General features: G+C 35.7%; 1 protein-coding gene across 2 annotated transcripts; it reads left to right on the top strand.

The window, feature by feature from the left end:
* The first annotated feature begins 2,818 nt into the window (after positions 1-2,818).
* Positions 2,819-7,610, top strand: LOC141338685 (GTPase IMAP family member 8-like). 2 transcript variants are annotated; one of them, XM_073844294.1, is made up of 6 exons: positions 2,819-2,954; positions 3,184-3,378; positions 3,842-3,883; positions 4,691-5,299; positions 5,555-6,187; positions 6,368-7,610. In XM_073844294.1, exons 2-6 carry the CDS (start codon positions 3,369-3,371, stop codon positions 7,057-7,059), a joined length of 1,986 nt encoding a protein of 661 aa, XP_073700395.1. In that variant the 5' UTR covers positions 2,819-2,954; positions 3,184-3,368; the 3' UTR covers positions 7,060-7,610. The 2 variants fall into 2 exon arrangements, with proteins under 2 accessions (XP_073700395.1, XP_073700394.1); XM_073844293.1 differs by having other exon boundaries at positions 6,353-7,610.
* Positions 7,611-12,781: the final 5,171 nt, after the last annotated feature.

Here is a 12,781-nt window from a genome sequence, read left to right as displayed (position 1 = left end):
CCCTCCACTACACCACCGTTGCAAATTGCCGTGCCACTGGTCTTTCATGTTTCTAAAATGCAGTCAAGTGTATATGACATAAAAATATATTTTGTAATATCGTGCAATCAGTGCTATCTGCTTGCAAACTTTAGCGATTTTTTTGCAAACGTTTATTTACAAAACAACACCATAAACACAAACACAATATTGAAGGTAATATACATATAATGAAACATTGTCATCAAAATCCTTATTAAAGGCAAAAATTACTTATATTTACGAGTCTGCTTGCTCGAGTGAGCAGCTATGTTGGAAATTTCTCTTAGCCCTTCGTTTGAAGTGAGGTCCTGAAAAATCTTCGTTTGGAGGGCTATCTGGCCCTTCCCCTTACCCCTACCCCTCCAACCAAAAGAGAAATGAGACACCCCTACCCCTTCACGTGAACGCGCCAAACGGAGGGGTAGGGCTAAGTGTAGGGGTAAGGGGTAGAATTGGGATTGAGCCTAAGTCTAACTTTACATATTGTAGCTAAGACAACATTACATTTAAGTAATAAACAATAGTACATAGCAGTCATATTGTGGTTTAACATTATTAAAGTAAGGGACATAGCGTTTTAGCTAATGCAGATAAGTTACCTCAAGGAAAAAAACGCGAAAATGCTCAACATAAAACATATGGATCTATCGTTGGATTCGGCACGTCGCAAACATTTACTTGAAAAATATGCCCTTAAAAGATCCATTTTTGAATGAAATATTCTAATTTTGACAAAACATTACAAAGCAATACAGTATGCAGACAGTAAAGGAACTTACCCCCGTATTTCTGACCTACTCTTTCCATAAGGCGTTAAAATAAAGGCCATATGTAACTTATACTGTAAATTATACAAATAACACTACACACACACACACACACACACACACACACACACACACACACACACACACACACATTATATAACAATAAAGCGATTGTTGAGGCAAAAAAGTACATCGCTAGGCTGCTTAAGTTAACGTTCGTCATTCACGGAATAAAAAACCCCGCACAGCGACATATCAAATATTGCATTAAACAGTGAAATCAGTGTGCTCTAAAACACAACTTATTAAAAATAAAGGTAAATAATTATATAATCATATTATTAATTTACCTTATAATCCTGCTTGCTGCGAGGTGTGTGACCGCCTGGCGACGAGACGAGTGAATAATGCAGAATGTTCGATGAAGTGAAAAAAAATAAACAAACCGGTTGGATCAAAATAACCCAACCCAGGTGTTCATAGTGAAAGAACCCCTTATAGTCCATTTGACCCAGCATGATCAACCCAACTGTGTGTTTACAGTGCCTCAAACAACCCAGAATTTTGACCCAGCACAATTAACCCAGCAATGTGTTTACAAAAATAACCCAGCACTTTTTAGAGTGCAGGAAGAAATAATGAACTATATTTCACTGTCAGCAATAATGTTCTAAACAAACTTGTTGAGCCAAATAACAGGCACTGTTTCTTTTTAGTAAATGTGATGGTTTTTTGTATTTTTTGTTCTCTCAATCATATGGAAGTCCATTTCCAGCATTGAGTAAAAAAATGGAAATGGTAATTGCAATGTTTGTCTCACAATTTTGAATTTGTTCTTGAAATTATGAGATTATATCCTGAAATTCTGAGTTGTAACTCAACTGCTGGGTTGTAACCACTCACTAAAAATAGTTGGGTTAAAAATGACAACAGATAACCCAATGGTGGACTGATGTAGCACTGGCCTGTTGTTGGGTTATTTTAACCCAGTGCATTGGGTAGTAAGTTTTACCCAGTAAACTGGGTTATAAAATAATTTGATAAATGTTGTTTCAACTATTCTGGAATTATTATTTTTATTGTTGTTGTGTAAATAAAAATGTACAGAGTATAAAAATATTGAAAATGCCTTATTGGCATTACATTTAAAGTTGCAAACACTTCTGTTAAATAAAGCTATTGGTTGCAATTACATTATTTATTACCTCCTTATCACATTAGGTTACTTGCTGTTTGTCACAAGACCAGTCACCTCAGCTCACCACATTTCCCAGAATCCTTCCTGTGTCACACCTGCTCACGGTCCACAGTCACCGCACCTGTCTGCCATTAGCTTCATCAGTGGGTCTTTTGCTGCATTCACGCCATATCATAAATAACTTCGAGATGACAACATGTGATGAACACTGTTCACTATTCATATCTATGCATTTTATCTTTATGTTACTGGCAGCTGTCAAACACATAATAACAACATTAGATTACATTTGTGCTGCTGCTAAACATCGCAGAACACAGAAAGCATGTCAGGTAAAAATAATTAACGTATTTGTTTGTTTGTAGTTTGTTATTAATAATGACGGCGATAAATCTGCTGCTAACTTAAACAACAACAAAAACAGCAACAAAATAAAATAACAGCATGAATGCTAACATAATGTTTTTATATTATAGTACATTATAGTATCTGCATATGTGTCTATTTCCCCTTTTTAGAGCAATAAGTCTTTTTTGAAAGCGCCATCATTTTTCTCTTGTTCTGCGTGAGGTGCAGCGGTCACGTGGTACAAGCCGTTGCTCTCTGAAAACTACCAGTTCACAAGATGTAATACGACTTCTACGAGGACGTTAAACGCTTTTTTACAAGTTGGTATCTCTGAATTACGACAATTACCCTTTGTTCTCACCGCAGATCATTACCCAGACTCTAAGTTTAGTGTTTGTGGTGGGCAGAGCGAGGTTAATTATTAAATAAAAAGGTTAAATTACATTGACAGATAGTGTTTCTACTGAGCACTTGGATGAAACAACTGGATTCATATGAATTACTTTAGCCTTGTTTTTGTTAACGTTTTGAAACGTGAACCTGTTCGGATGGACACAAATCTCGGTTTCATCAGGTTTTGGTTCGCTAGTCTTAAAGGGTTAATTTGGAACAACGTGTGGGTAAGTAATTGTTGACAGCGTTTAGAAATGTAATTTTATACAATCTAATTAATAGAAAATTAATGTGTTACATTATTATTTTTACTCAGCTTCTTCAAGCGTCAAGTTCAAGTCATTAATTGTCAATGTATCGTGTCCAAAACACAATGATAAGCTTTAATAAATGCTTCTCCACAATCTATAAAACAAGACAGAATATAACAATACCGTTCTTTGCGTGTGTACTTAGATCCTATTAATCAACAGAGCGCCACCCTCTGGCTGAATTACGCAAAGACACAAAACATCCTCCAAAGTGCGTCTTCAGGTACGACCCAGAATTGCCTCTTTGTCCAGTCTCTTTATGAGGGGCGAAGGTCAGCTATCGTCTGTCAGTGCTTTTCTTTCGATTTCGACATTTGTGTAGGTGCTCAAATGGCGTCAGGTAAGAATCAAAATGGATACAAATATATACAAATTTTCTCGATTTGTAAAGTAGTCTGTTTATGCTATATTATCAAAGACATTTATTTACACCGTTTAGTTTATTAAATCATATTTCACCGTGCTCTTACATAAATGTTTAGTTGTGGCATTGGGAAGAAACAAACTTATGTGTGAGTTTTTTTTATTATTAATCTGTGGTTTTTCCCACTTATTCTTGTGGATTTGTGGTTAATATTTTAATGTAGGCTACAGATAGATGTTTGCATTAAGTATGAGTGTAACTTTGACGTTGTAGATGAGAATCAATTAAATTGGTGTTGATCTGTACCCAATTAGTTTTACTAGTAATTGCAAACATTGTGAAGTCACAGTTTTTTAGTGCACATGCTTTTTAAAATAATTTATAATAAATAAATCTGTTTTCTCTCTCTGTATGTGTGTGTGTAATTTTTCTTCTCTAGCAGCAGCAGGTAGATATAGTCCAGTACATGTTCATCCTAACAGTAAGTAAATTACCTCATTGCCAGTGATATTAAAATGTGTCAAACATTTATGTGTTGAAATATTGTGTTGTAACAGTTAAAGTATAATTCACCAAAAATTAAAGTGGTTATTCCCAATGTGTTAAGATTTAATTTTTAATTTATAATGTTAATGTTTACTGTGTGTGAATGTAAAAAAAAAAGAAAAAAAAAGTGTGCTTTATTGATGAAGTCACTTGTGTTTAAATGTCTGGTTGTGTGTGTGAGAGACATAAGGTGCTGTAGATCAGTGGTTTTTCAAACTGTTTAATGGTGAAGTTCCCCAAATATAATAGTCCCTTTTCAGGAGAAATAATTACGTTCTAAAATTGTAATATTGTTGACTTATTTCAATAGTAAAACATTCATACCCCAGGTAAAAAAAAGTGCACTTCAATAATATAAGTGCTCTAATTTCCTACTTATTATATTAAAATAAAAACAATCACACATCACAATCAGATATGCATCAGGATTGACGAACAGTCTCTGTGCACAGAATGAAGTATTCCTTTTTCGTTCAGAGTACACAACAGTTATTTGTGATTATTTGTATGTCGCAGCAGTGCTGTATAAATACAGTATTTTATACTGATCTCTCCACATAACTATTAAGTATTAAACCAATCTACATCTTTTATATGTGTTTCTAAAGCTTCTGCAAGGGTTATTTGATGTAACTACTTGTGTCTTTTGTGAAATTTGCTAATTCTGTTCTGACATTCTTTGGTGATAATTGTGCAGTGCTGTTTAATTGCATTATGTTTGTGTGTCTGTGCTCTTTTTCAGTGAGTGATCTGAGGATTGTGCTGATAGGAAAGAATGGATCAGAAAACAGACGAGTGGGAAACACTATACTGGGTGCAGAAGTGTTTCACAGTGAAGATGCATCTTATTCACAGATGCACAGTGTGGGAATCAGAGGAGATGTGGAAGAGAGACACATCTCAGTCATCAACACTCACCTGCTGTATCTACATTTCCCACAGCATCAGATAATACGGGCAGTGACAGAGTGTGTGTCTCTGTCTGCTCCAGGACCTCATGTGTTCGTACTCGTACTGCAGTATAACGACTTCAATGAGAACGACAGACAGAGAGTGAAATATGTGCTGAACCTCTTCAGTTACCAGGCCATGAAACACACTATAGTGCTGACTACTGATGAACAGACATGGAGATCCAAACTAACTTCTATGATATGGAGTAATGCTGTTTATAAATTAATAAGGAAGTGTGGCGGAGGACATCTACAGTTTGATACAGAATTGCGATCTGAGTTGATCAGAAAGACAGAAGAGTTGCTCAATAAAGATCATAAAGAATTTCTCATGTGTAACATGTATGAGGATAGAGGTGATGGAACATCAGTGGATGAAGATCTGAGCAAATCTGGAGGTATTTTAACGACACCTATATGATGTTTAAGTTTAACTGTTCCTCTAAATGCTGTAGTGTCACTGCATACAGTAGATCCATTCAAGAGTACATTCACCCAAATAATATGTCTGTAAACTGCTGCCAAGTAGTCTTCAGTTGTTAAAAGAATGTGTTGTAGTCTAATGACATTTTACAATAAAATATTTTTTGTTGATGTGTGTACATGGTACCAAAGCTGACCTACTGTGAGTCTACTGTCTCTATTGTTTTCAGTGACTGCTGGGAAACCAAAGCTGAACATTGTGCTGTGTGGAAATAATGCAACACTCAAGAACTCAGTGTCTGAAATGTTTAGAGGGGTAACAAGTAAATCTCAGGAAGAGATGAGTAAAGTGTGTCAGAAGAGAGAGGGGACGATTCAAGGACGGCAGATCAATGTAATAGAGCTTCCAGCTCTAACTCAGCTCTCAGAGGAGGAAGTGATGCGTCAGACTCACCGCTGTGTGTCTCTCTGTGATCCTGGAGTTCATGTTTTCATCCTCATCATTCCTGATACTCCTAATAATGAAGACAGAGAAGAAATGAAGAAGATCCAGACGATCTTCAGCCCAAGAATCAACAAACACATCATGATCCTCATAAAGCAGAATTCAGAGCATCAGACAGCAGAACTAAATGAAGAAAGTACACAGTCTGTCATTCAGAGATTTGGAGGAAGACATCAGTTCATTGACCTGAACACACAAGTGTCTGTGTTGATGGAGAAACTGGAGCAGATGGTGGAGGAAAATAGTGGTGATTGTTTCTCTACAGAGACATTGTTGGAGATACAGATGGAAAAACTAAAGGAATTCGAAGAGATGAAGAGGAGAATCCATTCATTAGAGACATGGTTCCAGTCACAAGGTAATAATCAGAAAATCTGCAGGGAATAGCTTTTATGATAATTAAAGTTTACATAGATATGATAAATATAATGTTATTTGCAAAGAAAATGATTAGCACATGATGCCTCAGTATAAATTATACACAATATTCTCTGATGATTTTCATAATTTGATGTATCTTTAGATTCAAGAAAAACAGAAGATGATCTGAGGATTGTGCTGCTGGGAAAAACTGGAGCTGGAAAGAGTTCAACTGGAAACACCATCTTAGGAAGAGAAGTGTTTAAGTCAGACATTTCTCAAACATCTGTTACTAAAGATTGTCTGAAAGTGACAGCTGTAATCAATGGCAGACACATTACTGTGATCGACACTCCAGGACTGTTTGATACTGAACTGACTAATGAGGAGATCCAGAGAGAAATGACTAAATGCATCTCCATGATCCTGCCTGGACCACATGTGTTTATCATTGTGCTCAATTTAGGAAAACGATTCACTCAAGAAGAGCAAACGGCAGTGAAGATCATCCAAGAGACATTTGGTGAAAACTCTCTCAAGTATACCATAGTGCTCTTCACCAGAGGAGATGAGCTGAATGACAAACCTATTGATCAGTGTTTAGGAAAACCTGGATCTGCTCTGAATCAACTGATTGAATCATGTGGAAACAGATACCATGTGTTTAATAATAATGAGACTGAAAACCGAACACAGGTGACTGATCTACTGCAGAAGATAGACAACATGGTGAAAGCAAACGGAGGGAGTTACTACTCATGTAAGATGTTCATAGAGATGGAGAGACAAATACAAGAACAACAGATGAAGATACTGATGGAGAAAGTGGAGCAAGTCAACAGAGAAAGAAGAACTGATGAACAAACATGAAGAAGAGAAAAAGATGATGAAGATGGAGATGGAGGAAGAAAGATAGAACCATTAGAAAGAGAGAAAGAGAAGAAGAATTTATTTAGAGAGAAGAACAATATAAAAGAGACATTAAAGAAAAAGAGGAACAAGAAGAGGAGGTTTAGAAAGAGAATGGGCAACGTGGAATGAATATAATCAAAGACAAGAGATAAACTATGGAAGAAAGAGAAGAGAAGAAGAGGATGAGAGAAGGAGAAAGATAGAAAAGAATCTCGATCAGAAACTTGAACAAGAGATAGAGAGAATGAACTTGAAAATGGAGGAAGAAAGAGAGAATCATGATAGAGAGAGAAAGAGGAGAACAATATAAAAGAAACATTAAACAAAGGACCAAGTAAGAAAGAAGAGAAGAAAAAGAAAAAAGAAAATTAAAAGTGGTATGAATATATTCAGAAACTAGAAAGTAAGAAGATCTTCAGTTCAGACTTAAAGAATAGTTGTGCTTTTTTTATGCACTTACCATATATATTTTTTAATTGTACTATACTAAGCGCATATTAAATGTCAGATTTTGGAACAACTTCAGGTATGTTACGTGTTATTTAAGATACCATGATATGATTATGATGTGATTTACTATGATTTCAATTACTGTAGTCAAGGCTGCCAGTTATACTCTAGTATTACTACAGTATAACTAGTAGAACCATTGCATCAAAAACGTTGTTTGAACCAAAAAAGCATGCTTACTCATGGTTGCTACAGTTTTACTATACTACTATACTATTTACTACTAGTCGATTGTCATTTAGTGCTTTCTATAATACTTCTTTCAAAACAGGTCCACGGAAAATGCATGTTTCGATGTTACAATTGAAAAATATTCTTTAAACAGGCAGAAATGACTAACTCAAGTTATGTGTTCAGAACACTATCCTTCAACATTACTAACAGTTACGTTTAACGATTTTCAACCCACTTTTTATTGTTACAGTGTTGGTACCCTGCTGAAAAAAAACAACAACAAAAAAAAACAGCATATGCTGGTTAGTTATGTTTTGGTGCTGGGATGCTGGTTTTAGCTGGTTTATGCTGGTCAAGGACCAGCAAAAAACAGCAAAAGACCAGCAAAAACCAGCAAAGGACCAGCATAAACCAGCTAAAACCAGCATCCCAGCACCAAAACATCCTTTTGGGGTCTTTTTTTTTTTTTTTTTTTTTTTTTTTTAAAGTGGACCTTTTTCAGTTCCCATCCATTTTGTATTTAATTACGAGATTTAAATAGCCTACTTCATTTTGGTGACTTCTCATGCATGTTTGTGCTGGATTAGCATGTCTGTTGGTATCTTAATAAGCATGATTTTTGATGCACCAAACATATTTACTACAATGAGTTTAAACTTACCAACATCATGTATCACCTTCTTCAGTAAATATACACAAATACCTAAAGCAATTAATAAAGAGCCACAAGTGACATTGTTAATGCAATAAATGCACAGATCCTTTGTACCGACACACTTCCAATTGAGTTTATGTTTGTAGGATTTAAATAAAAAACTTTGCCAGAGCCAAAACATCAGGGGGTTGAGGGCTCAAATCATGGTCATGTAAGATTTACTGATCCAGTGGTGGGTGAATGTGTATCCCTCTAGGGGGGTCCGGGGGCATGCCCCCCTGGAGAATTTTTTTTACATTTTAAAGTTAAATTAATTCATTTGGTGCATTTTGAGAGTGCAAAAATAAGAGCTACAACTATGTTCAGTGGGCAAATTGAACAAGAAAAATAAAAAAGTTGATGACAATCTAAAAAGGGTCCAGAACTGCCTCTAGTCAGAAAGTACTGAGTTTTCTGGGCCCCTTTCAACCTCTGGGCCCTATGCAGTGCCCTCCTTTTCAAAACACAAATATCAAGAAAGGATTTTTATTTAACTATTTAGACCCACGTGGTATTTGCAGGATTATTAAAATCAAAATTAAGGCTTTGTCTTACCTTTTTAAGACCTGCAGAAATAGAATTAATATTAAATGAGAGGGCTAAAGCAATGTCTAGTAAACCTCTATCATGATTTACAGCTCAGATAATGTTAATCAAAAACAATAACATCTGTAAAAATTGTAACAAGCTCATTTTTATATGGTGAAATTTAATTATTCTGACTGTTTGAGTTATTAAAATGAATCCTTGCTAGTAGCATACATGATAACCAGTAAAAACACACATATAGGCCTTTAGCGCCTAACACCATGGTATAAAAATTAACTACGTATTTTCTATGTACTGTATTTGTATAAAGAACAGTGGTCTGAATACATTTAGTATAAATGCACAAACGCTATAGATACTCTAATTATATTACATTACTTATTTACAGTTAATACATGTCTACATTAATATTATATTCCGCATTTCTGCCGCTTTAATACCATGGTCCAGTTAGTGTAAAATAAATAGGCTATATGGAAAATGATTCTGACTGTATCGTCGCGCACAGTGTTTCTCCTGTTTGTCAGCGCTGTTTTGCCTGTTTAAGTCGCAAAGTCATTTGTGTTTTTCACTAAATTAAAGCGCTTCACTGTGGATCTTGCAGCGCTGTTCAGAGCTCGCTAGTAAACGCGTCTGCTCTTGTGAATTTGCGCTCCACTGCTGTTTGAACTGTGATCCGAGCGGATAACCGGTCCGTGTGGCAAGCTTTAAATGACTAGCGCACTTAATCCATAATGTGATTCTTGTCTTTCCTTGCCCAAAATTATGACATCTTTAATAATTAAGGCTTTTATACTTATTAAGGTATTTAATACTTTTCAAGGCTTTAAATGTCGTTGTTATTTAAAAGAACACTTGTTTATATATATAAAAAAAAAGTATTTAAATTATGGACCTTTGGCGTATGGGGTGGTTCGTTCGAAGGTAACCTGCAGGTAACGTGACGTCAAGTGGCGCTGCCTGCAAAGACAGATAGAGGCGGAGATTTCACTTGAGATTAGACGGAGAATGTGAATTTAATTGGGAGAAAATACCGACGACATATGGATTCGGACACGGACCGGGTTCTGTGTTTGGCATTGCTCATCACTGCTGGATTTCAGCTTTGACTAATTTGAAATTTCGGGGAAAAATACCGAGGACATGACCTCGGTGTCCTCAATGGTAGATACGGCCATGATAGCCTACCTATGCTGTGTTTAAATGGGTTGCAACTTGCTTGAGCAACTTAATATACAAATCTAGAAGTCAAGTGCATTGAATAGGCCTAATACGCTGTTTATTACAGAAACAGCATCTTCCTCATAAAAGGGGTAAAATAGATGGACGCAGCAAGTTTCATTTCAGGAAAAAAAAAAAAAAAATCCGCAAGTCAGCTCTCGTGTTTTTCTTTCTATTTCGACTAGTTTTGCTGTTGAAATGGCGTCAGGTAAGAATTAAATTAAATACAAATATATACAGCAACGTTTCCTCGATTTATGATTTATTTATGAAATATATAACAGATATATATATAATATATACAAATATATAACAGAAGACAGTTGTTTACTTGTTTAGTTTGTTGAATGATATTTCACTGTGCTCTTACTGTACATTTATCTTTAATCGTGTAATTGAACACCAGGAAGAAACTACACTTCTGCGTGAAGTTTCTTTTAATAATCTGCAATTCTTTCCATTTATTGTTGTTGATTTATGGCAATAGCCTGTTTATTCATATGGCTATAGATAATTGCAGTAAGTTTGAATTAAAGGGTCTTTTTGACACAGTAGATATAAGAACCAGTTAATGTTGATCTCTGTGTATCATCAGAACACCTTTCTTTACTCAGTTAAATTAATTTAATTGCAAACATTATGAAGTCACAGCTATTCAGTGCACTTAAGCTTTTCTAAATCATTTGTAATGGCTAAATCTGTTCTCTCTCTCTCTCTATATGTGTGTGTGATGTTCTTCTCTAGCAGTAACAGGTAGACACAGTCCAGACTATGAACGTCCTAACAGTAAGTAAATTGAATCACTGGCAGTGATGGTATTATTTTTTGAGTTGTAATATTGTGTTGTAACGAGATCTCGTGGCAGGAGAAAGTATCTTCTAACACGTTTAACCCCTTCCACCGGGGGGGTGGCGACAACTGCACGTTTAAAAAACATATTTGACCCTGAATTATACATTCAAGAGATTCCAATAGTGAAACAAGTCTTTATTAATTGTGACACTGGCTCCTTCATTATTATTTTTTGTTGTTGTTAAAGTTTAGACTTAAAGGAGAACTCCGGTGTGATATTGACCTAAAGTGTATTGAATCATGATACCGAGTGTGAACGTACCTTGCATATTTCATCTCGGTTTGTGTCCAGCTGTCCGAAACCTGGGGTCAGTTAGCCGATGCTCACAACAGGTTGTCAATGAAAGTCAATCGGGCATCGAAGGAGCCATGTAAATAAATCACTGTTTTACGCCATTTACGAGGCACAAAGTAGCTCCACACTTCATCGGTAGACTTCCTAGGGCCCTGACATTTAAAACGAGACATTGAGAACTCAGAAAAAGCACCGGTAGTTTATTTACAAGTAGATTTATACAGACAGTACCTGGGAAAGAAAATCCGGTAGCCGCCATCCTGAACTTAGTCACGATAAATCGAGTGTCGAGCACCAATGAATTTATCCGGTTATCAACGTATCAGGTTGTAGTTTCCTTCGTGCTCGACACTCGACTTATCGTGACTACATTTAAGATGGCGGCGACTGCTCTGTTCCTGGTGGAAGATGTCTGTATAAATCTTCTTGTAAATAAACTACCGGTGCTTTTTCTGAGTTCTCAATGTCTCGTTTTAAATGTCAGGGCCCTAGGAAGTCTACCGATGAAGTGCGGAGCTACTTTGTGCCTCGTAAATGGCGTAAAACAGTGATTTATTTACATGGCTCCTTCGATGCCCGATTGACTTTCATTGACAGCCTGTTGTGAGCATCGGCTAACTGACCCCAGATTTCGGACAGCTGGACACAAACCGAGATGAGATATGCAAGGTACGTTCACACTCGGTATCATGATTCAATACACTTTAGGTCAATATCACACCGGAGTTCTCCTTTAAGCAATGAACACTATTTCAGAACCACTAGTAAATTACGTAATTTTGTTTAGATTTCTAATCCTTTTTTTCTTCAGAATCGTGATCTCCAGTTTATAAAAGAAAATTGTTTTTCAGTTTATCCAGAATCATGCAGCATTATTTTACATTTGTATTACTGCATATAATTCATTAAAATATAAGTTTAATTTCATAAAGTAGCCTACAAGTTCATATCAAAATGCACCTACATTTTTTTTTTTTGCATTTTTTTTGTTGAATGAAATACTATTTTCCCCTATATATTTCATTATTGAGGACTTCTTTAAAAAAGTAAAAAAAATCTTGTCTCGTCTTGTTCTCGTGAGATAAGTGTCTCATCACACCCCTGGTTGTAACTGTTAAAGTATAGTTCAAAAATGAAAATAATAATAATTAGTCTTAGAAGTCTTAGAATGTGATTAGTAGATGAGTATTTTTTCAAACTGTTTGATGACAAAACACCCCAAATATTATAATGTGCTTGCCGGAGATAAAATGTCCATGCTAATTCATAAAATCAGCATTTTACATTCATAGAATGACCAACTTAAACTATGTGAGAAAATATTGGCCATTTGTATTACAAGTATAAATATAATTATTTCAATATTTTGTCTGGAAATATTTGGT

The sequence above is a fragment of the Garra rufa genome, chromosome 7, assembly GCF_049309525.1.
Source record: "Garra rufa chromosome 7, GarRuf1.0, whole genome shotgun sequence".
Lineage (NCBI taxonomy): Eukaryota > Metazoa > Chordata > Actinopteri > Cypriniformes > Cyprinidae > Garra > Garra rufa.
The sequence above is the reverse complement of the archived record's forward strand: the minus strand, read 5'-3'. Positions and strand labels throughout refer to the sequence as shown.